Source organism: Genypterus blacodes, unplaced genomic scaffold (genome assembly GCF_046128005.1).
Source record: "Genypterus blacodes isolate CSIRO-AG114 ecotype Tasmania unplaced genomic scaffold, CSIRO-AGI_Gbla_v1 ptg000043l_1, whole genome shotgun sequence".
NCBI lineage: Eukaryota > Metazoa > Chordata > Actinopteri > Ophidiiformes > Ophidiidae > Genypterus > Genypterus blacodes.
This window is the reverse complement of record NW_027466856.1, coordinates 257501-280071: the sequence shown is the minus strand read 5'-3', so window position 1 is coordinate 280071 and position 22571 is coordinate 257501. Positions and strand designations below refer to the sequence as shown.

Sequence of the window (22571 nt, the reverse complement as noted above, 5' to 3'; positions counted from 1 at the left end):
TATAGCTCTTCTTTTGTAAAATAAATGTTTGTAGAATTCCCCTGCCTCCCGCTGTGTTGAATTAGAGAGAGAGAGAGAGAGAAAAAGAGAGAGAGAGAGAGAGAAATTGTGAGAGAGAGAGAGAGAGAGAGAATGTGAGAGAGAGAGAGAAACAGAGAGAGAGAGACAGTGAGAGAGCGTGAGAAAGGCAAAAGAGAGAGAGAGAGAGAGAGAGAGAGAGAGAATAGAGTCATATGTCTGTGGTTTCAGGTTTGAGATTGCAAACAAGGAAGTGGAACTGCTTTTAAACAACGGCCCCTGTGTGTGTCAACAACATTGTGATTTATAGTGTCTGCAGTCAAACAGGCTAAGGTTACTACTGTTTATGTGGTGATCTGTGAAGGGAACTCACCCGGAATCATTTGTGCATCAACACTGAATGGTTTAAGTGGTTGGAGATCTATTCATGGCATGTTTATGTCATTCTGTCATGGACTGCACTTACTGTATATACATTATACATTAAACATATTATCATACTGAGTATGTGATAAAAGGGTTGCGAACAACACCGAATGTTCCCCATAGAAATATAATGAAAAGACTGAAAACACCTTTTATACATGAGTGTATGCATCAGTGTGAGTCACCTAACGAGATTATTTATAGAGAGGATCTATATTTTTCTTAATGGCCCCGTTTCCTGTCAGGAGCCAGAATTGAGAAAGATTTCTCCTTCATGGCATCAAACAATGTCTCCTATCTTGTTTTCCTCTCAATTTCTGTTCATCAAATCCAAATTAAGTGTGTATAAGTGTGAAATCCAAATTGTTCCCAGGATACATTGATAATATCTTGGATTGGCTCACACAGACAGGGAGAATTCCGGATTGGCATTCTTGGCGTTTTCGAATTTCCCATATTGAGCAAACTTCTTTAATGAGAAACTTGAGCCATGTGTTTGTGCCAAATTTAGCTCCCGCACACACACATTCCTTACTGTGGAATACCACTCTTGGACTCTTGGACCCACAAATAAGAAATGTCCTGAGCTTAAATTTATCGAGAACTGAAAATGCAGCCAGACTCGTCTTGCCAATTTTTCCAAGCGAGTTCAACTGAAACCGCCTGCGTATGGATTAAATAGAAGCCCTGAGCTGTGTCAACACACAGCAGACGGGTTTGAAACAAAAACACGGTGGGGTTTCCCTCAGGTGGGAGAAACTGAACTGGAATGGGAGGAGGAGGAGGAGGAGGAGGGACAGAGGGAAGGGGCGTGCAGGAGATTAGATCTGACTGAACACTGATGAGGAGGCTGTGACTCAAAGTGAGTAGAGACTTTTCCTATTATGGCTTTATTTACCCACTCTGGTCTGTTTTTTAAGGGGTTCAGCATCGTGTGTTTTCAATCGCCGTGGGCACGTGACGCCACGGTGACGGCAGAGCAGAGTGAGGGCGACAGCTGCCATCAACAGCCAGGATGCCACCTAGGGATCCTGTGAGGAAAAAGTCAAATATTTACTTTGCGTTTGCTTGAATTTTTTAGATTTACATTTTTTGTCCCGTTTCTAAACATGTAGTTCTAGAAAATGGATATGAATGAAGTGAGGAGGAATTTATTCATACCTGCAAAATCAATAACATAACCTGATAATCTGGGCGTTAATAGGTAAAACAGGGTTGAGTGTCCATGAAGTCTAAATATACGAGTGAGTATGGAAATTATGGAAAATAGATGGCATGGCTTCCATATCATATAATGTAATAAATAATCGAGTTAGGCGCCAGTTATCTTACACTCCGCCGCATGACTCAGGCAGAGCCGTCTCCCCTGATGATACAGGAGGAGAATCTATTGGTCTGATGGAGAATGAGGAAGAGATATAGCGTGTTTACATGCACCTCAATACGCTGAGAGAAAAACGGGTTTTGATCTAAAAAACGATAAATCCAGGAAAACAGGATTACACAGAGCTCCTTCTGGCAGTCAGTGTCGCATATAATACATCCTTTTTTAGTCACTTGAACAAATGTGGAACATCCGCATTTGATTGTTCACTTTGTCGTGATTCATCAGGCAAAATTCTAAGACCGAAAACAAACCATCATATATTTGAATCATAACATCGCCGCCAAACTTTTCCTTTCGGCGTTTGGTGTTTTCTCGTAATTTTTTGCGCAAATCCGACCTTATCGCCGTTTGCGGCTGCCTTGCCCAGCTCAATGAACCAGAAGGCAGGGGAGGGACTTCCTTTATGCGAGAACAGTAACTACCCCCATTCATATTCGTTCCCAGCTCCACAGTGCCCCCCACTGGAAAGTCTGGGTAAAAACATAATCACGTTGTAATTCCCCTTAATCATCTTTCTGTTTTTATTACAATAAACCCAACAGGATTCAGCTATGGACAGCAATAACTGCACCGACGTGGACGACTTGATGAAACGCTATTACCTCCCTGTCGCCTACGGTGTCATCTTCGTGGTGGGGCTGGTGGGCAACGTAACATCCATCGGTGTTTACCTGACGAAGATGTGGCCCTGGCAGACCAGCAGCATCATCATGGTGAACCTGGCGCTGACCGACCTGCTCTACGTCCTCAGCATGCCCTTCCTCATCTACTACTACAGCAACGGGGAAATGTGGAATCTGGGCGACTTCATGTGTCGCTTTGTGCGTTTCGGGTTTCACTTTAATCTGTACGGAAGTGTCCTTTTCCTGACCTGCCTGGCGGTGTTCCGCTTCGTAGTGGTGGCCAAACCGTTGTGGGCGCCGCAGGTACAGCAGAAGCGGTGGGGCATCGGGGCGTGCGCGGCCGTGTGGGTCATCGCCGCCGCCGAACTCACGCCAATGCTGACGGTGATCAGCCTGAAGGAGCAGGACAACAAGACCATCTGTCTGGACTTTGCCAGCACTGGAAACATCAACGTGGTGTGGTGGTACGGGTGGGTGCTCACTGCGCTTGGCTTCCTACTGCCCCTAGTGGTGGTGTTTATGTGTTACATTGGTATTGTCAGGAAACTGGCGACAGGCCCCCGCACCAGCAATCCTAGCCGGACCCGAGCGCAGCGTGTAACCGTGCTCATCCTCGTCGTGTTCGTGCTGTGTTTTCTGCCGTATCACATCCTGCGCGTTCTGCGGATGGAAACGCAGATGAGTCTGGACACGCCGTGCATGGTGCGTCGCACCGTCCACACGGCGTACATCGTCTCAAGGCCTCTGGCGGCGTTCAACACCTTTTTCAACCTGGCTCTGTACACCATGTCAGGCGATAAGTTCAGGCAGGCCTTCCTCAGCACCTGCTACCTGCAGTGCTTACTCGCCAAAGCCAGGTCGCTCCTCCCCATCGCCGTCATTGGCGGGGGCGGTACTGACGCGCCCGCACAATGGCCAGCGGACGCACACTTTATCACATCTCTTTGACTTACACACAGTGGACAGTAGAGGTTCTTTTCTTCTTTGTTTGACAGGACTATTTTGATGAGCTCCTATTGATCAGCTCCTCCTCTCTGATTGGCTGTGTGCTACTCAATTTGAGTTTGAGCTTTAACCTTCAGTTCTGTCGTTCTGCGAGAAGGAAGAAGTCACGTGAGTTTTGAGTGAGTTATTTGTAAATGCATATTGTCTCAGGTATGTAAAGGTTTAGTTGTGCGTCATGTTGTTGATCCTGGTGTATGATAATGCAGTCAATGTGTGTTTTGATTAAAACTCTGCCCGTCCCAAAACAAGAAGAGAACGATGTGAAAATTGTGTTACTGTGCTTATAATCTCTCAATTTTCACGACTTTTTCAGAATGTACGCTCCTCTGCGTAGTTTACAGGTCGACGCGTGCAATGCGACTCATCTCCTCTCCTCGGAATGCGGCGGCGAGCTTAAGACGACGGCATCAATCACTGTGTTTTGCTGCGTTTGGTGGTAAATATGATTTTTTTACGGCCCGGCGACACCCCCTGCAGCTGCTGATCTGAGAAAGACTCTGCGGTTGTGTGTAGCTGCATTCACCTTCCTCACTCCGCATTTCACACTGAAAGCACAAAGGACCAAAGGGAATTCTCTTTTCTCTTTTTAACATAATGCAGAATTTATCAAACCGGGTGCGATGTTGACATTTAAAGAGCGACTCACCAAACATGAGTTTATCTCGGTGTGAAACAAACCTCTCGGAACAAATTCTCCTGTCACCACGGAGACGCAGCCTCCGCTCGGCAGACAGAGGAAGCTGTTAGCGTTGTTTGTCTTACCGCGCCAGAGCCGTGGCAGGAAAAGTGAGCGTTGTATTCCGGACGCCATATGTCAGTCTGCCCCTCTTTAGCTTCTTCCTTTCCGGTTTGCGGTTCAGCGGTTGCTGTTGCTTCTGAGAGGTAGAAAGCATCCGCGTTGGTGATCTAATCCAATCAAATCCTACAAAGTTGACCAGACTACGTATATACCATCCAATATTATACAACAAAATAAACCCAAAAACATTACTTTGTATGTGTTTAATATGTTCAATTCCCTCAATAAGTCTTTCTACTCCTACTCCCTGAAATCAATTTCAGTCTTTGGGTCGATCTCTCGCGAGCACACCATCAGGCTCAGCGTCGATTGAACTCTAGAGATGATCCCAGCCTGACTTCCTCCCGCCTGAGAAACTCGTCGGGTCTTTAATGTGAAGGGTGAGAAGCCATCACGGACAAACGTAACTCCCTGGATGCTGCATATCTTTATTTGTAACACGTTTCCTGCACAAAATTGCCTTGATTGTTTTTACGTACACAGCAGCCTAATCCATCAGAAGGAAAACACAGCGCAGACTATTACCAAGTTTGTGCTTTGATACTCTTATGAAGCCGAACACCACAGATTAACTACATTGTCACTGATCAACAACAGGCTAGATCACAAACAGGACACACGGGATCGTTTAGGTCATAGAGACAGAATACTAAAGTTGGTCTTTAACTGCCTCCAGCGTGAAGCAAATGTTTTTTTTTTTTTTGTCCTTTACGTAATTGAAGGAACTTTGTCGCTGCTTTGAGGACGTTCAAAGCGCTTGCTTATAAATAAATACATGGGAATTTCATCACTGCAGTGCCAAAACATAACCAGAAGAAGAAGAAGAAGAAGAAGAAGAAGAGAACCGCTAACGTAAATACAAAATGCTTATGGTGCCATGACAAATACATCCATCATAAATATTAAGACACCATTTGGCGGTCCAACATAGCAAGATGTGAGCTGAGTCAAAGGCAGATTCACTGCGGGAGCAAGGTGGAGGAAGATGGAGGAAGATGAAGGGAGAGAAACCAACGGCGATCAGTCAGTGCATTGGTGCTTAAAGTTTCTGTCTTTGGCTCCGGTTCTGCTCACCACCGCACCACCTGGCTGCTGTAGTCCTCTGTGGTGGCTGTGATCTCCCTCAGCCCGTTCCCTCTCACCTCCTCTTCCTCCTCCTCCTCCTCTCCTCCTCCTCCTCCTCCTCCCAGTCTCCACAGCTCAGCCAGATAGGTCCTGTGCTGCCGCTGCCTCTGCTGCCTCTCCCGCCGCCGCCTCAGCCGCTCCTCCTGGTGCTGCCTCTGGCGGGTGTACTGGTAGCGGCGCAGGAACAGCTCCTTGGCGTACTCGTACAGCTCCACGTCCAGGGCGTTCAGCCCCTCGATGCGCCACCGCACCTTCTCGCTGATTCCCACGCTGGCGGCGCGCGTGCTGTTGATCTGCGTGAAGGCCCGGATGAAGTGCAGGCCGAACGTCCGCTCGAACAGGTACTGCGTCTTGCGCTGGAACTCGGTCAGGCCGTAGAAGGCCATGTTGCGCAGGTTGGCCTTGGCGCTGGCGAGCAGCACGTGGCCTCGCTCCAGCTCGCTCATGGACGACATGTTGTAGCAGCCCACCAGACTGAGGTCGGCCAGCATGCGGACCTGCCGGTTGTTGGCGAGGTTAGACGGGCAGTTCATGAAGTTTGTCAGCGACACGCCCGTCCAGTCTTCGCCGCTGTAGCAGGCTGGGAGCTCGTCCTGCGTGGGCAAGCGGCCGTCGCACATGTGGAGGGCGGTTTTCCAGGTGGCGCCTCGCTGCACGTGCTTCCACTCGCTGAGGTAGCGCGACACAGGGTCACGTAGCATGGTGATGTAGTAGAAGTTCCTGCAGAGGGAGACAGAGATTGGAGTATGTGAGTAAGATGAGCCCTGCATGGACATTTTTAAGCCAAGGTCGGCACTCATTTAGTCTCTAAAAATTCCTTGCTGTGGTTGACACCAGCTGCACAGCGAGTAGAGACGTCTGAGGTCACCTTAGCCCTCCTCCCCATGTGGCCCCGGGGCACCAGGTCAAGTTCCCCCCTGCTGCAACCTGACACGCCTAGATTCTCTCACAGATACACAACACGCTTGACTAACGTATGCAAATCCTACTGAAATCGATGTCCCCTAAAGCGGAGAAACGTTGAGGTGGCGAGAACCATCAGCGCTCGGCCCCTAGAGAAATTGACGTGTGCACAGCAGGAGGCGGGACTACAGATCAGCCAATAGGACGGTACGTATACGACACCACAGCCTACACACACAAAAACAGGCCGTTTAGTGGAATTTCACACAATCTAAGAGGCGCTGATGGATTATTTTGACATTAACAGCTGGGTAAGCAGCTTCAGTATATTTAGATCACTTGAGCAACTCTGGATAATTATTCAAAACTTCAAAAGTGATCTTTCATTTTCATAGATTTGCTGCAAGAAGTGTTTTCAAAGAGCAACAGTGTTGATGACTTTGAAGTAGGTAAAAAAAAAAACAATGCATGCAGAGACAAAATTAGGAAAATGTAATTGGAAATAAAAAATAAGGATATTAAAAATGTGTTTAAACCAAGATCCAGATAAATGTAATATTAAATATTAAAAAATAAAAAAGAACCGGATGATGAAGATGATGATGGTGATGAAGATAATGATGACGATGATGATGGTGATGAAGATGATGAGAATGAAGATGATGATGACCTTGATGATGTTGATGATGGTGATGAGAACCGGATGATGAAGATGACAACGGCAATGAGGATGAATGTGATGATGACGATGATGTTGATGATGATGATGATGATGAAGATGATGAAGATGATGAAGTGAGGCCGTGCAGCACTTCCGGCCTCACCTTTCTCACACTTATTCGGAAAAAAATGTGCGAGCCAAGTTTCTCGGAGAGAGGAGAGGTGATGAAGCACACGTCATCTTCCTCATCTCCTAGCTGCTGCAGTTTTAAAACACGAGCCTGGAAAAATATAAGAAGTGCTGGAAACAAACAGAGGTCACTGCAGGCGGCGTGATTAGAGTTTAAATGGGAAATATGGGCGAGTTGGTCACGGACGGGGAGAGAATAATGAGGGACATTCAGAGGAATGCAAAGCAACACAGATTGTTCCACTTCTCTCAGTGTGTTGGGCGTTTAACATCCTGCAGATACACAATTTCTTCCTCAGCCAAACCAATTTAGCCTCGCCTACCTCGCGTAATGAGTTTCTTCATCTCTAGCACCTTTCGTGCTTTCTGTACACGGCAGGCCAATCTGCAAACACACACGCACACACACACATATATATATATATAAAGAGAGAGAGAGTTTTCATTTTGCTCTTATCTTTTGAATTCAGAGATGACCGGCAAACGTCGAGGTGACTGTAAAAGTCAGTGTGGCAAAGAATTTCTGCCATTTTTTTCATTTTTGTTCAAACGAACAGGAACTGATGAAAAGAAATTGAAAATGTTCATCTTGTTCACAAATGGCAGTGGCCTCGCCCCGTCACAGGCAGGAGGTGAGACATAAAGAAAATAAAAACCGCAGCATCGGATTCCTTTCATTGCGAATGTTCCTCTCGCGCCGCTCTGTGAAGAATTTACACTCAAGGCCGTTTTGATGGCGTGGTTTAGGCGAGGCTTTGCTCTGCGGCGCCATTGTAACGCGCTGACGTGCGTCTGTTCCTCCCCAGGGACGCCGCCGTGCCAGAAAAGAAAGTGTGGGCCGTTCCCGAAAACCGGATCCCTGAGGGTCCACCACCGCGTCTGTGCAGCGTACACACACACACACACAAAACTGCATAATGTTACCTTAGTGTGTGTGACTGAATGGGTGAGAGACCTCGGGCTATTTTGGGGGGAATAAATAGAACAAATCCTGATCCACAACACTCAGCTGCTAGAAATGAGAAACCAAGAAGGGAAGAGAGCGGATCGTCAGTTTAGCAGTTTACGGTCAGATGGCAGATATCAATTAGCTGTAATTAGGTAAATACACTGAAGTGTGTGCCAGGATGATCTCACCCGCAGACACGCACGCACACACACACCACCCAGAGATAATGGCCCTCCACAGTGGAAGACTAAGTGAATTACATCGCCATCTACGCCGGCTTGAACGGGCCGCGAGCGCTCGCAAAAGCCGGCTTTGCTGTACTTCCTGGAAAACATCTCAGTCTCTTCCTCCTCCTTCTCCTCCTCCTCCTCCTCATCCTTTGCCTATCATCTTATCTGCACAGAAAACCGCAAGACAGGCGGATCAATAAGCGTCCACGCGAGCACGCCGCTCTGTGTCTGCACCTTCATCCTGACCTATTGACAAAGAGCAGCAAATGTCAAAGCTCTCCTCTTACTCGTGTCAAGCACAGAGGCCAGGTCAGACAATGAAGGTCACGTATGATTACTGGCCGGGTGTTTTCTCACGCTCGTTTTAGCAGGTAAGGTGGCGCCTCCTCACCTCCATCCGTCTCTCCCAAAGCCTCATCCGTCACGCCGGAGTTTATTCCATGCTGATGCTCAAACTCTCCACTAATGTGCTAAGTGGCTCGTAAGTCTTTCCGGCCCCGGACACACACGCTCACACACACACACACAGATCAAAGTGGGAACATTGTTGCGTTCTTAGAGACCTGATTGATCGCCTGAAAATCCCATGCTGTCAAGAGACGTGAGCGAATACTCAAGACGCCGCTGCAGCGATTCAGCTGCTGGCCTCCGGGGCATAACAGGAAATCAGCTTTGGATTGTCAGCAAAGAACTCAGAGTGTGTGTGTGTGTGTGTGTGTGTGTGTGTGTGTGTGTGTGTGTGTGTGTGTGTGTGTGTTCGCACATGCTCCTAAATGTAAAGTTAAATCAGCTTGTCACATTTTGCTACGATCAATCAAGCGGCTCGTTCATGCCCGTCAACACTGCCTGTCACTTTCCTACACACTGCAAACCTGCAAACGCTCATTGATCCTCTCTCACTCGCTCTCTCTCTCTCTCTCTCTGCCTCTCTCTCTCTCTCTCCCTCTCTCCCTCTCTCTCTCTCTCTCTCTCTCTCTCTCTCTCTCTCTCTCTCTCTCTCTCTCTCTCTCTCGCTCTCTCTCTCTCACTCTGATTGACTGTCTCCCTCTCAATCTCGCTTATCTATCTATCTATCTATAGATCTGTCTGACTCTTAACCCTCTTTCTCTGTCTCCCTAATTCTCCCCCTCTCTCTCTCTCTCTCTCTCTCTCTTTGTCCCGCTCAATCCCACCCTCTTTCTAATCTATCAATCTATCCATCTATGTCTGATTCTCTCTCACTCTCTCTCTCTGATGGTCTCTCAGTCCGTCTCTCTTCATCTCTCTCTCTTCCTCTCCTCTCACTCTCTCTCTCGCCCCCTAAATCACCATCAAAGCTCTCACAGCAGCTAAAGGAGGAAACCGGCGGCAGGGATCGATCGCTGCCTTGTTAATTCACTCCGTCACCGCCATCAAGGACACCATCAGTCTCATGATAAAAGCCTTGATGGAAACTATTTGTGCTCCTGAAGAACCCGGTCCATAATAAAAGCTCGGCGATGGACAATAATCTGATTTACTCTCAGAAATTCTCCGTGCAAATCCCCCCTCCCCCCTCCCCCCTTCGCTCAGAGCTCATCTCAACGTGTCGCACTTTCAGAGACGCGGCGGGATAAGACACCGCGAAAACAAGCACAGGACTGCACATCGATTTCACACCGGAGAGAGGGTGTTGATAACTCGCCAAGTTGGAGCAAATCCATTTTAAAGGTGTTTCTGTGTCCATAAGGGATCCCTTAACCGCTGCGCCGTCCAGGGAGGAATCACAGTCTGAGGGCGGGAAGATTCCTGCGCCGCCACGTGTCATCTCTAAAAAAGCCCCCCCTCTCCCCACAGTTACCACGACGACAGCCTCGCTTAAAAAATTCAGGGTGTTGATGGCACTTTTGTTTCTCACATGGAGCCGCACAGATGTCACCTCATCCTGCAGAGGAATGAAGTTTAAAGAAGTTTAGGCCTCTGTGGGGAAGAAACGCCGCCAGAAAATAGCAACGTGTAACCTGACGCTCAACTCTTCTTCTTGTAGGATTTTGTTCTTTTTGAGGATTCACTGGAAAATAGTCGCATGAAACTTTTTTTACAATCATAAAAATGTCTTTATTTAAGAGCAAATTATTCATTTATTATTTGTTTTATTATTTTTCACCTTCTTGATTTGTTTCTGTATTTATTTATCCATTCATGCAAAATGTATTCATTCAACATTGTGAGTGAGAGTTTTGGTCGGGAGCCCATTTTCACTCAGTGTGCACAGTAAAGTGTCACAAAAGAAGCACGAGCGTAGGAAGCAAGGAAGCGGCATTTGATCAAACGAGGCCGTCGCTATTAAAGATGCATGAAGAACGTCTTCCCTCTGCTAATGCTCCATGTTCAAGCACAGACTGAAGTCTAACCGATCGGGATTCATTTTGATTTCGTCTATCCAGGGATCAAATTCTATTTATTTTTACCATCAAACCTTTACATTTTGGTTGATTCAGGACTAAAACCTGATATAAGGTCAAGCTAACAGGCTTTTGATGTCGTTTAGCGCACAAGACATGAAAGAAATGTATGTATAATGTTCCCTTTCATCTGTCTAACTGTGCGTCTAATTGTCTCTCCTCTGTGGTTCTTTGGCAGTGTGAGAGAGCCGTCTGCTCCTCTACAAGGTAAATAAGAGCCAAACGCCACAGAGAGCTCGTGTCCCCTTCCTGTCACAAACCACGGGTGTGCATGTTCGGGGCTTTGTTATTATCTGGACGACACCCAAGCTGCAGAGGGACAGACGGACGTCTCACCACGTCGGTCTCTCTGGACGGAGAGGGTCAAGGGGGGATCCATTTTCACTCATCTCTTCCTCCTGCTCGCGCTAATTCAATCGTCGTGCGCCAATTACAGGCAAAATGATCCCAGTACCCATCTGTCCACAGGAGCTTCACTCTCCAGCACACACACACACACACACTCACACACACAATCTGAAACACAATAGACTCTTTTGCCCCCCAAACCATAACTGGCTTACGGCTAAACAGTTCTGGGAGAGTAGCGGCGGTGTGAGCGATGGAGAGAACGCGAGGGAAGGACAGAGGCGATGAGCGAGGAGGCCACTGTGATCTTCATCGCAGGAGGGGCAGATGTGAGATGCTATTTCAGGCGGTGAGGAAGAAAAAGCCCCAGGGATGCTGGTGTGGAGATGAGGGTGCCGAGGATGTTTCCAGAAGAAACCCGGCGAGCGTCCAGCGCCACACGTACAGATAAGCGAGCGAGCGAGATAGCGAGCGAAGGAAGCCAGGAAGCTGCTTTTGATCAAACGAGGCCGCCGTTATTAAAGATGCATGAATAACGGCTTCATTCCGCTAATGTGCTCCATGTTCAAGCACAGATTGAAGTCCAACAGATCTGGATTCATTTTTATGATCTATCAAGGGATCCAATTCAATTTATTTTGGCATAAATTTGGTCACAGGCCTCTAATGTCGTTTAGGCTCAATTAATTTCTGCGGTCTCCCCCAAAAAAAAATACGGATTGGGACTTTAAACGCGACCGTTAATAAGAATATTTATCATTAAGGCCGTTTGCACACGACAGGCTGGCGTGCACGGATTAGTCGCTTTAGAGTCTTAGAGCCGCTGACCTTTGCTTGACACCTTAATCTTTGCAGCTCTGTCAGGACCGTGCAGATATGAAACGGACACAAAGGTCAAACGTGCGAGCCCAGGGCCGGACCCAGCATTTTGGGGGGGCCCCTAACTAAGAAGGTCAAAGGAAATAACTCATTAAAAAACAACTAAGAAATGATTAGGTTTTTAGACTAAAATTGGAAAACTCACCTTTAACTCTGAGAAGCTGAAGAGGTTTTTATTTATAGCAGCATGAAAATGTGTTTGTGGAGCTGACTGAAACCTTAGGGGGCCCTCAGCCACCGCAGAGCCCTCGGCTGTCACCTGTGCTGCCTCTTATATCCACATTAACTCTGAGTCTGTACAGAAATATGTAAATATCTGGCTGCATTTTGAGATGAAGTCACCCAAAAATAATCAGCCTTTAATGTTCGACTCTTAAAAGGACACAAAGGACGTTCACCGAGCCTGATGTGGTTCCTGCTCCTTTGATGTTCCGCACTGATTTGCCTGTCAGTCCGGAAAAACGAGACAATAATGAGACGATTTGTTCACGTTTTCCAAAAATTGCTAGACAAAAGCTGAAGCCTCCCGTCTGAGCCGACAGGTCTCCGTATCAAACCGGACCTCGGGATTAATGCGCTCCTTCCTCCGCCACCACCCCACCCTCCTGCCCCTCCCCGGATGGTAGAACCCGTCTTCAGCTGCCCCTAATCCCCCCTGAGGAGTGTGGAGATTACCGCCATCCTCTGAATATCTCACATTTCTGGCAAAGAATGCTAGACGTCAGCCGCTGAGGGTTTTACGTAACAGACAACAAGAGGTGTCGTCTGTGAGCTAATCCTGTGTCGGTCAGTCAAACAGGGAAATTAAAAGTGAGGGATGTTGGATTACATCTGTTTTAAAGGTATATCTGCTTATTTACACCATTATTTTACTGTAAATCTGCCTCAAGGATTTAGTTTTCCATTTTTCTGCCAATTCTAGCCAATTTTTCGCAGACTACAATCTTTGCTGGCGCGTTCTGTTGGCTGTCAAATTCCCTTTTTTGCTTTACCGTCCTTTATTGGGAGGTTAAAGGTCATTCAGCTCTCAGTCATTAGAGCAGGGAGGTCATATGTGCTGGGACATAAATGACCGTATACATATATACATTTAAATTCAGGTCAGACGTCAGCGTGTCTGAATGAGCGAGCATCTTCATTATCAAGCACGACGTCGTTTCCTCGTCCTGCTGCTCTTCCGTCCTTCCTTTCGTTGCCGGGTTCGACGCCCAGCATGGCGATGAGTATTGACCAAAAAAAAAATAACCCTGAGCCGGGACTTAAACTGAGTCTTAACGTCGCCGGGGCCGCAAACACAGACCAGCGTCTGAGCGTCTCGTCTCCCATACGACCCCTGTGGATTCAGCCTATATTCCTAAAATAAAACTCTTGATGTCAGGTACTTGTGCACACGGCGGCTCTCCCTCCGCCCACCACAAGCAATGAATCAAAACTCAAGAGTGAAATATAAACCGTCTTCTAATGAGCAAGCGCTCTAACGCAGTCTAACGTGAGATCCTCCGCTTCTCTTGTTCGTCTGGTCTCCTTTAGTAAAAGCATCACAGAGCAGCTGGGGTGCAGTTTACTGATGTCAGGTGCTTCCAGTTCCTCCTCCCGCTGCCAACCGGAGCTGCCAAAACACACAGCCGGCTGTTTCGCTTTGAGACGAGGTGACTTAACACTCACTTATAGTCCTTCTGCAGCATTCTTGGCATATTTGCCCATGTCGAGGAGGTTAAACGTCATTATTAGTCTTCACTTTCTCACTTTATGGCAGCGCGGTGGTGCTGTGGTTAGTGATGTTGCGTCACGAGCGGGAGGTGCTGGGTTCAAAGGGATTCAGGGGCAGTGACCGCGGCCCCAAAGCTCTCTGGGAAGACGAGGAAAAACTTTGAAAAGGAAGGGTGGGAGATTTTACGAGCGCCAAACTAAATGTGGTTTGTTTTGCCTTGGAGGAGGATTGAGCTCCATTTGTCTTTTCCACGATGAGATTTTGGGGACCCTTGGTTTGTACGTATTAATATTAAAAATGACGCCTTAAACCCAACACGCTGCGTTGTCTGCGCCCTCTGGACCGGCAGATTTACACCTACGTGCTAAAACAGCCAGGGAAGATTAATGTCAGACACTTGCAGCCCAGATGTTTTCGCCCCGACGGTCTGCAGGGAACGAGGCGAAAACATGTTTCAGCGAGAAACGACAAAACAGCAAATGAAACATCAGGAAAATTCTCTCTCTCATTTTTAGAAAACGCCGTCCCTCTCCACTTCTACATGAAACGGCTGACTAATGAACAGATATCTCCCCCGGCCCGTAGCGCGCATGAATGTCACCGGGCCAAAAGTCTGAGCTTAACCTGGTGATTACCTTACATGTGTCCTGAATGAGCCCGGCTAATTAGGCTGATCTCTGCGGCGACCAGCCTACATTCTTGGCTCTGATCAGAAATAATGAGGTCAGTAATAAGGTTACGCTCCCCTGACAGCTCAGCGGGGGCGCCGGAGTGAACGGGGCCCCCCCGGCTTCGGCAGGCGACGCGGTGTATTGACGCCTTTACAGCAATACGGCGGCGGCGGCGGCATCGCTGTCTCCGAAAAGACATTAAAACCTGTAATATATGCAAGAAATGTGACAAAGATAAACTGGTTGCAGGTTATTTTGGAAGTGATTTTGCTCCCTGCAGGCGCCGCTCCTCCCTTTAATTAACTCAAACGGGGGCACCTGGTCATTTTACTAGACTTTAGTGAGACGACAGAGACGACAGAGCAGACGAGAAGAAAAGCAAAAGCCGGGGAAGAGTTTAGTGGCGCACGTCTCCTGATTTAAGAAGTTAAAGCAGGTCAGAATGACTCTGCTCTGACTGCAGTGCAGAGGCAGAGTGAAGAATCTCAGAATGAGCTCCATGAATCAGGAAGAAGGAATTCATGTGCAGGTATGTATGGAATCCAACCAGGAACTACTCTTATCTAATTCCTCTAAATGTCCTTTATATATTTCATGTATTTTCGCTTGCTGCTTGTGTGACATCATGTTTCATTGTCACGACACATCTGATACTAACTTGCGATGATGAAAGTTACAGATGAGGTTTTGAGAGATGTTTGATCCATTTGCTCACTCTGACCAACTCCGAGTGTTTGAGGTTGTTTATGATGAAGAACAGAAGGTAATCTGAGGTAATCTGAGATAATCTGAGGTAATCTGAGGTCATTAGTACTCAATGAGAGATAAATATTCATTGGCGATGAGCTGTATTTCCATTTTTAAATTGGATCCAAACACCAGATGGAAAGGTCAAAGGTGCAGGGCCGCTGCTAGCCAAACAGATGCCCGAAGCAGAATTGTCATATAGCGCCCCCACTGACCCTCCACAAACCCTGCGCGCTATTTACATCACATTACAACACACACACGTTACAGAACACACTCATAGACCACCGTAATGTCAGAGGTATGTTGTGTGCTAAATTTAAAAGCATTTTACAAGAGGGTTGGGGGGGTGGATATTAATGGCCGCCTTTTGTGAGAAAGAAATATCACGCTGCGGCTCCGACACCTGAGATTTGTTATAAATGGAAATTACGACAGCTGGGGGACCAAAGTAAATTACAACAGCGGCAGAAAATGGTTGGCAGAGCCTACAGGAGGCGAATTGCAAATCACAGTGTGAGTCTTCTAATAAATGTGCTGCGTCGTGCTCGAATTGTTACAAGCACTTTGCCCGGGCGTCTCTTTAAACAAGAGCCACACTCAGCCAAGTATTCCCGATTTGTGAGGAAACGTGTTAAAGCGCGCCGTTACGTCCCATTAAAGGACCGCGAGCCACGCTTTCTCACAAAACTGGCATCGGTTGCTATGCCAACTCGACTGGTAACCATGGAGCTAATTAGCGGCTATTCTCGTGTTTTGCCTGTTTTCATCCCGATCCGTGAACTCTGCGTGAATTCTGCTGCTTGTGTAGACTAACAAAGCAAAGAAGAAGAGGAATATGAACATCGTGGCTCAAACAGGGCCGAGGTAAAGATTTCACATAAATCTCACTGTCACGCTGCTCTCGCCCCATTTCCAGCTGGAGTCTGACACACTGCAGCCAAGCGAGCGTATAGGCTTCCACACTCTCTGGGAGTGTGTGGGCGCCAGGTGACAGCAAGGTGACTACCAAGTAACCTGAACTCTTAAGAGCAGGCGAGACGGTGCAGCACAGACCTGTAGGCCAGCGTACACACACACACACACACACACACACAAACACACAACACCACTGACAAACTGAGTCTCACCGCACAGTACAGTAACGAGCTGAGCCGATTTGGCGCGGCCCAGTTGTCCCAATATTCTGCCCATTTGGTGACAACTCGCCCCATTTCACAGCCCTCTGAGATTTCCAGAATAAGTGGGGAATTTTACAGACGAGGCAGTTGCGGGGAGGTGGGGGGTGGGGGGGTCTCAGCGGACACGATTACTTCTTACCTCTGCACATAGGCAATATAGAGGAATACCTGATAGCTGGAGGTCTGAGCGCTGAAGAAAAATCCACATTTCTCTGCAAACTACATCACACCTCTGGATGGAGCCGTCAGATAAGTGTGGGTGTTATCCATTCCCGTGATGATTGATCCCTGACTCCGCAGTCCCATAGCAGCATGTGACTTATATAAGACGAGAGTCATCCTGCAATCTCCACATGCTATTCCTGAGTTGGATTGTCTTTTGCGTGCTCCTTCCGATTGGAAAGAAATTCAGTTTATATGTGCTTTACAGCATAAAAGAAATTGTGGTGGAAATTGGAATGGCCTTGCGAAACACATAATGAATCACTCACCGAGCTGAAGGCACCGATGAAGCAATAGCGTGCAAACACAGCTATAATACCCTTCAACATCTCTTATCTCTGCTGTGAGTGAAAGGGCGAAGGAAGGAAAGAGAGATCAAGGCCCAAACGTAAACAAGTATTTAAGTGTATTACTTCAGCTACGTCTCTAGGTCACTCCAGTGCAAACACACACACACACACACACACACACACACACACACAATTTCAGACGCATTCGCCTGCCTCATAGTGTGGCTATGTGACTCTAGGTGATGCTCAGGTGCAGCAGGAGGTCCTCACAGGTCCGACAAAGCTCACAGCAGCAGATCAAAATCAGCATCTAATCAAAATGACACCTCTGCGAAACTTAGAGCTTCTCGTTCTTCCGGCCGATATTTTGAACATGTGCGGTGGGAAAAGCGGGGCATTACACCACAGGAAATGGAAACTTCAATGCGGAAGGTTCATGTTGGTTGAATGAGTGATGACTCATGAGTTAAAGACAAAACCACGGGTAAAAACAGATGAGTCATAGGTCTTGGTGGAGTATGTTGAGATTTGATACCTTTCCCATCCTTTTATAGTCACTCTATTCAGCCGTATGTAATGTGAAAAGAAGCAAATAATAAGTTTGAAAAAAGGTTTAATGTTTGACTTTTACTTCAAGGAGGACTTGACTTTGAAGCGACACTATGACTACGCTTTTATCCTCTTTTTAATTACAAAAGAAGATCAATTTTGTTTAAGATTTCGCATTTGCGGAATCATGGAAAATGGTCTTCAGTGCGAAAGGAAAAACGACGATGAAGCTAAGTGACGAATGTCTGGGACTACATTTCCCATAAGGCTTAGCGAACCAAGCGATGCATGCTGCTGAGAAGTGTCGCAGGTGTGCGTGTGTATGTGTGTGTGTGTGTGTGTGCGCTCATCATTCACCGTTGATAAAGTTCAAACAAGAATTGGCAGCGTTTCCCTTAAACAATATGCAAATGAGGTTTTGCTTCCCTCACCCTGCACTGTTAGGATTAGAAGGCTTCCCACAATCTAAAGCTCTCTGGGAATTAAACCATTCCACCGTTACCTCAACTGTCGATTAACAGACCGGCTGACTGGAGGTGACTGGAGGAGCACATCCCAATATTTCTTCCGTCCCATCCTAACCAAAGAGCGTCGTATCTTCTTCTGTTTCTGCTTCCCTTTGTTTGAGTTCTTTTCATTCACGGCGTAAAACTTTGCCGCACAAATCCTTAGTCAGCGCTCCAGGCATTCTCTTTTTCCCATTAAACTCCTGTAATTTCCAGTCCAGTGCTTAAATTCCGCGCAAAAGACGACACGGTTCTGTAAACATCCGTCACGCTAGGATGTCATCATCCTACGCAAACCGCAAAGTCACACAGTCTCATTCCATTACAGTTTAGCAAATTCCTTCCTTATCAACTCGCCGTAAAAATCCACCTGAGACGAGCGAAGGGTTTCTACAACCTTTGAGTGTACCGACTCCACCTTGAAATGCGGTGGAAGTAGCTGCACTGCTCTCAGGCTACTGGGGAAAGTAGTTCAGTTAGTAGCTTTACTACCTGTAGCTCGCTAATCCCCAACACAGCCGCCACTCTTAAGCTAAACCGCCTGCCTATCGACTCTGTTCAAGTCGCTGAAAATCATCATTTGTGACATTTGCCACAATCAGCCTGTGAGCTCATTTTTCTAACAAGCGACTATTACACTGAGTTGTCGAGTGTGGTTGATTGGGCCGCAGCGCTGATACGGCTCTTCGGTGCTATTTAAAAGCGCTAAATTCATGCTGGCGGCTGGCGTGCGTGCGTGCGTGGACCCTTAACAGATTGGAGGGATTCTGGAAGGCGCTGTCTGTCCTCCTCTCCAGCCTCTTTAACGCTCTGAGTGGCATATGGAGATTTGCTCTCTGAACCGGCGACAAAGGCAAATTGGCTTCAGCGCACAAGTGGCACACCTCGGGGCCCCGCTTAAGTGATTTACTCTGCTTAAGCTCGGCCGTGTCGCTTCTTTAATTACAGGGAAAATGAAACGGGGCCTTCAGCTGAGAAGAACAGCTAAGCTTCAATACTACGCCGTCGTCTTGGAAGTGTGGAGGTCATTGCCGGTGTTCCTAACGAGGTGTCGCCGCGCTCATTTACACCATTAGAGCTTTATCAGCCCTATACGAGGCATTAGAGCCAATAAGTGCTTCTCAAGTGCCGCCCCGAGGAAACACAGTGTCAAGGCAGAAGGTGCCACAACCTACAGGAGACGGCACCGCTCCAGCAGTTTGTCTCCATTACTCAACGTCGATTCACACGTTCACCTTTTCTCTTGCAAATTGCAACACTGAGTCGATGAAATTACGTGTGATCTAGTGCGAGCACGTCGAGCGTAAACAAGTCAATGAAGGTGTGCAGAGGTCAAGCGGAGAGTGTGTGAGTGAGAGAATCACAATGTGAGTGAGTGAGTGAGTGAGTGAGTGAAAAGGTGAATGAATGAATTATCGTGTCATTCATTAGTTATTTAATGTGAAAATTTAATTATAATTGTGATTATTATATGGAGGGAGTCAACGTTGAGTCATTTGTTCTCTCAGTGATTTAATATTGAAGCAACCAAGCAATGATTGGGGATCGGCATGAGTGAGTGAGTGAGTGAGTGAGTGGTAGTGACTGACTGACTGACTGACTGATTGGACGTCTTAATGACTGCTGTATTTAATGACCCTAATTGAGCCCGACTGTGCTGCAGGTCGCCACTCACCTTTTACTCTTCGGCGCAGTCTTCTTGTCCCTCTTGTTCATCACTACAGGCACGCAGTTGGTGAGCTCCGTCCAGTCGGCGTGCAGCCCGCAGCTCCAGCCCGTGGAGAACCGGGAGAAGAGCCACGACTCGGCTTTACCGGGCCGGTGACAGGTGCACTTCCTCTGGCCGGCCAGGCAGTCGCACGGCTGCTCCAGCTGGATGTTTTTGACCAGGTGCCGTCCAAAAGTGGTGCCGCCAGTCTTCTGGATGTGCAGGAACACCATCACGTCGTCCCCGCGGATGTTGAAATCGACGTGCCGGTCGAGGTCCCGCTCCGTGAAGTTGAATTTGGACGTGATTTTGGAGGGCAGGTCCTCGTCCAGCTCCGTCTCCGCGTAAAGCGCGTCGTACCCCGGGGAGTAGCGCCGCAGGAGCCCCTTCTCCTCGCCGCTGAAGTAGCAGGTGTTGCTGTCCGCCGGGCACACGTACTGATAGCTGATCATGAAGAAGAGCACCGCCGCGACCGGGACGAAGATGAGTCTTTTGAACTTCTCCTCCATGGTGCTGAACTGTGAGTCACTCCGTCCGGGCAAACGGTAACGCGATGTCCAAGTCGGTCTCCTCCTCTCCTCGTCTCATCCTGCGTCTTCTGCTCGGATCCCTCTTGGAGTTAAGGTCCCACCCGCAGGTTAAAGTGTTTGACGCGCACGATCAGCACCGTTTCTCCAACTTCAGCCCCTCTGCGTTATGAATTCACTTATTTCTAAGCTTCTGTGCCTCAAACGTGGTGTTTTAACTGTGCACAAGTCTCGCATTAGCACCTCAGAGACGTCAATGACAGACGACACATGCCCGCCTGACGAGCGTCCGGGCTCGGCTGTCCTGCCAACTGCTGATCGGTATCTGAGCCAGGACCACCACTGTCAAGCGCAACATAACGAGCACGGTGACTTCCGGCCGCAGTTTAGAATATAAAACCCTTATTTCCGCACGTACAGTTGGAACACATGAAATTTAGCAAAAGGATAGGTCAATTGAAATTCATCGGTCGTATTCCTGTAAAGATGTTTTGTTATTCCGTTTCAGCCTAATTTGTACCATGTAGGCTCTATTATTCTGGTTTAATTCGAGATTTCCTATATAATTCCTAGAACCCCTGCATACGTAAACGCAGCGGTGCTCTTATTTCGAAAGACGCACTTCCTGTTTTTCGCCTTTATTTTGGCTTGCTCGACACTGTATCTGCGCCAGTCATCTGTCCCGACTGCCGAACAGTGACGCAACCGCAACTCTAATCACACACACACACACACAGACGCCTGGAGGTCTCTGCGCACCGCGGCAATCTAATAACTAATAAACTAATATTACTCCATATGTCGCAGAGTAATGGATCCATATGATCTAAACTGCACGTTTTACATCAAAAGTCTTCATGTAGATACTTAAACTAAAAACTGTAAGCACTATTGTACTCCATTTGACATCTCTGTCATTATTCCATGTTATATTAATGAAGGCACCCGAAAAGAATCGTATTTTATTCATAGATAAGAAGAGAGAAAGTTTGAAATGACATCATCTTTACGGCCCATCAGGCGGAGAGGAAAGAGTTAAATCCTCCAGCCGGGAGTTATTTCAGCACCATGGACAGTTTCCAACACATCAAGTCAATAATTGGCTGTGTGTGTGTGTGTGTGTGTGTGTGTGTGTGTGTGTGTGTGTGTGTGTGTGTCATCATCATCATCATCATCATCATCATTATCCCGTTCAGGTTTTTCCCGGCGGACTGAACATTCCCACGTTCCCTCCTTCCTGAACATCATCACGCTGGAACATGTGATGCAATCCCATGGCTGTAATCTGTAAACGTCAACATCATGCACCATCATATTGACGACGTGCAGGCCAGGCGCATTTTTGAAAAGGGCGTTTCCTGTCCTTTTTAATGGATTTCCTTTAAGCCCGGACCGATCCAAAGCCTTGGATTGCGCCCAAGATGTCCTCCATCAAAGGATTTAACAGGGATGCACTTTGTTACGCATTCATCCTCAATCCTCTTTGTGCGTTGCGTGCACTTTGCCCTCTGGCTCTGGCATTGTTATAATCTGTATGGGACTTTAGTCTGTGTGTGTGTACGTGCGTGTGTGTGTGTGTGTGTGTGTGTGTGTGTGTGTGTGTGTGTGTATGTGTGCGTGTGTGTGCGCATTCCTCATCCTGACAGCAGCAGCGGAGCACGGGAGGAATTTGTTACGGACAGGAAAGATCTAATTATTAAGAGGTCATGTGATGGTGACCTTGCGGCGGACGCGATCTTTCCCCCGTACGCTGCGTCCTGTTTGGACTTTACCTGCCTGCTCTTAACCTTCCAGACGTCACCGAGTGTTACACAGTGCGCCGTTTGTAAACGGAACCTTTCAACAAACGGGGCGCTGATTAAAATCCGAGCAGAATCCCTGATGGGAAACAATCTGCATTAATGTTTTGTGCAGTGAGGCAGATCTTGTGTTGTTCCGGCTGTGCAGACGGGATATTTACGATGTCCCTGACGTTCACTACACAAGTCTTATGAGAAATAACCCCGGGAAGTGCTGACTCAGCTGGGCTGCTGCAATATACAGGCCCTCCCAATAATGGAACTGAGGCTTCCTGGAAATTATGATTGGATTGGTTTGTGGATTTCTTCCTCTGTGTTTTGTGTTTTCTGGCCCGATCTTTCTAGAGGAGCATTTGTCCTCTGTGTTTATCGGCGCCGTGAGTTTGAAACGGTGACGGGAGGCCTTATGAGGGTTCACTGCGGGTTCTCGTGCGGCGAAGACGTGAAGACGAGATGCAAAAGCGTGCAGCAGGCGAAATGGAAACACACAGACGGAGAGCAGCGTCTTCATTTATAGCTCGGCGAGTTGCAGCAGTGGCTTTTCACGCAGCAGCCAGGTGTTCAACAGAGTCCACAAAGGCGTCGGAACAGCCAGCAAACCTGCGATTTTGTGCATCGTAAGCCGTCGGCATCGGACCCACACGCCCCGAGCTGTGTGTGTGTGTGTGTGTGTGTGTGTGTGTATGTGTGTGTGT

At 47.7% G+C, this 22571-nt stretch overlaps 2 protein-coding genes across 2 annotated transcripts; one reads left to right on the top strand and one right to left on the bottom strand.

The window, feature by feature from the left end:
• Positions 1–1275: 1275 nt before the first annotated feature.
• On the top strand, positions 1276–3644 carry LOC142999340 (2-oxoglutarate receptor 1-like). Its single transcript, XM_076148839.1, has 2 exons — positions 1276–1306; positions 2374–3644. The coding sequence occupies exon 2, from the start codon at positions 2383–2385 to the stop codon at positions 3400–3402; it is 1020 nt and encodes a 339-aa protein (XP_076004954.1). The 5' UTR covers positions 1276–1306; positions 2374–2382; the 3' UTR covers positions 3403–3644.
• Positions 3645–4683: 1039 nt separating this feature from the next.
• Positions 4684–20300, bottom strand: LOC142999339 (heparan-sulfate 6-O-sulfotransferase 3-B-like). Its single transcript, XM_076148838.1, has 2 exons — positions 19518–20300; positions 4684–6103 (listed from the first exon to the last, which is right to left on the bottom strand). The coding sequence occupies exons 1-2, from the start codon at positions 20057–20059 to the stop codon at positions 5329–5331; spliced, it is 1317 nt and encodes a 438-aa protein (XP_076004953.1). The 5' UTR covers positions 20060–20300; the 3' UTR covers positions 4684–5328.
• Between the last annotated feature and the right edge of the window lie 2271 nt (positions 20301–22571).

Bases quoted from the DNA above. Each gene is read 5' to 3' on its own strand.
- LOC142999340 (XM_076148839.1), top strand. From the start codon at position 2,383: ATGGACAGCAATAACTGCACCGACGTGGACGACTTGATGAAACGCTAT.
- LOC142999339 (XM_076148838.1), bottom strand. From the start codon at position 20,059: ATGGAGGAGAAGTTCAAAAGACTCATCTTCGTCCCGGTCGCGGCGGTG. The intron at 6,104-19,517 runs GTGAGTGGCGAC...CTCCCTCTGCAG, and splicing joins ACTGCGCCGAAGAGTAAAAG to GAACTTCTACTACATCACCA.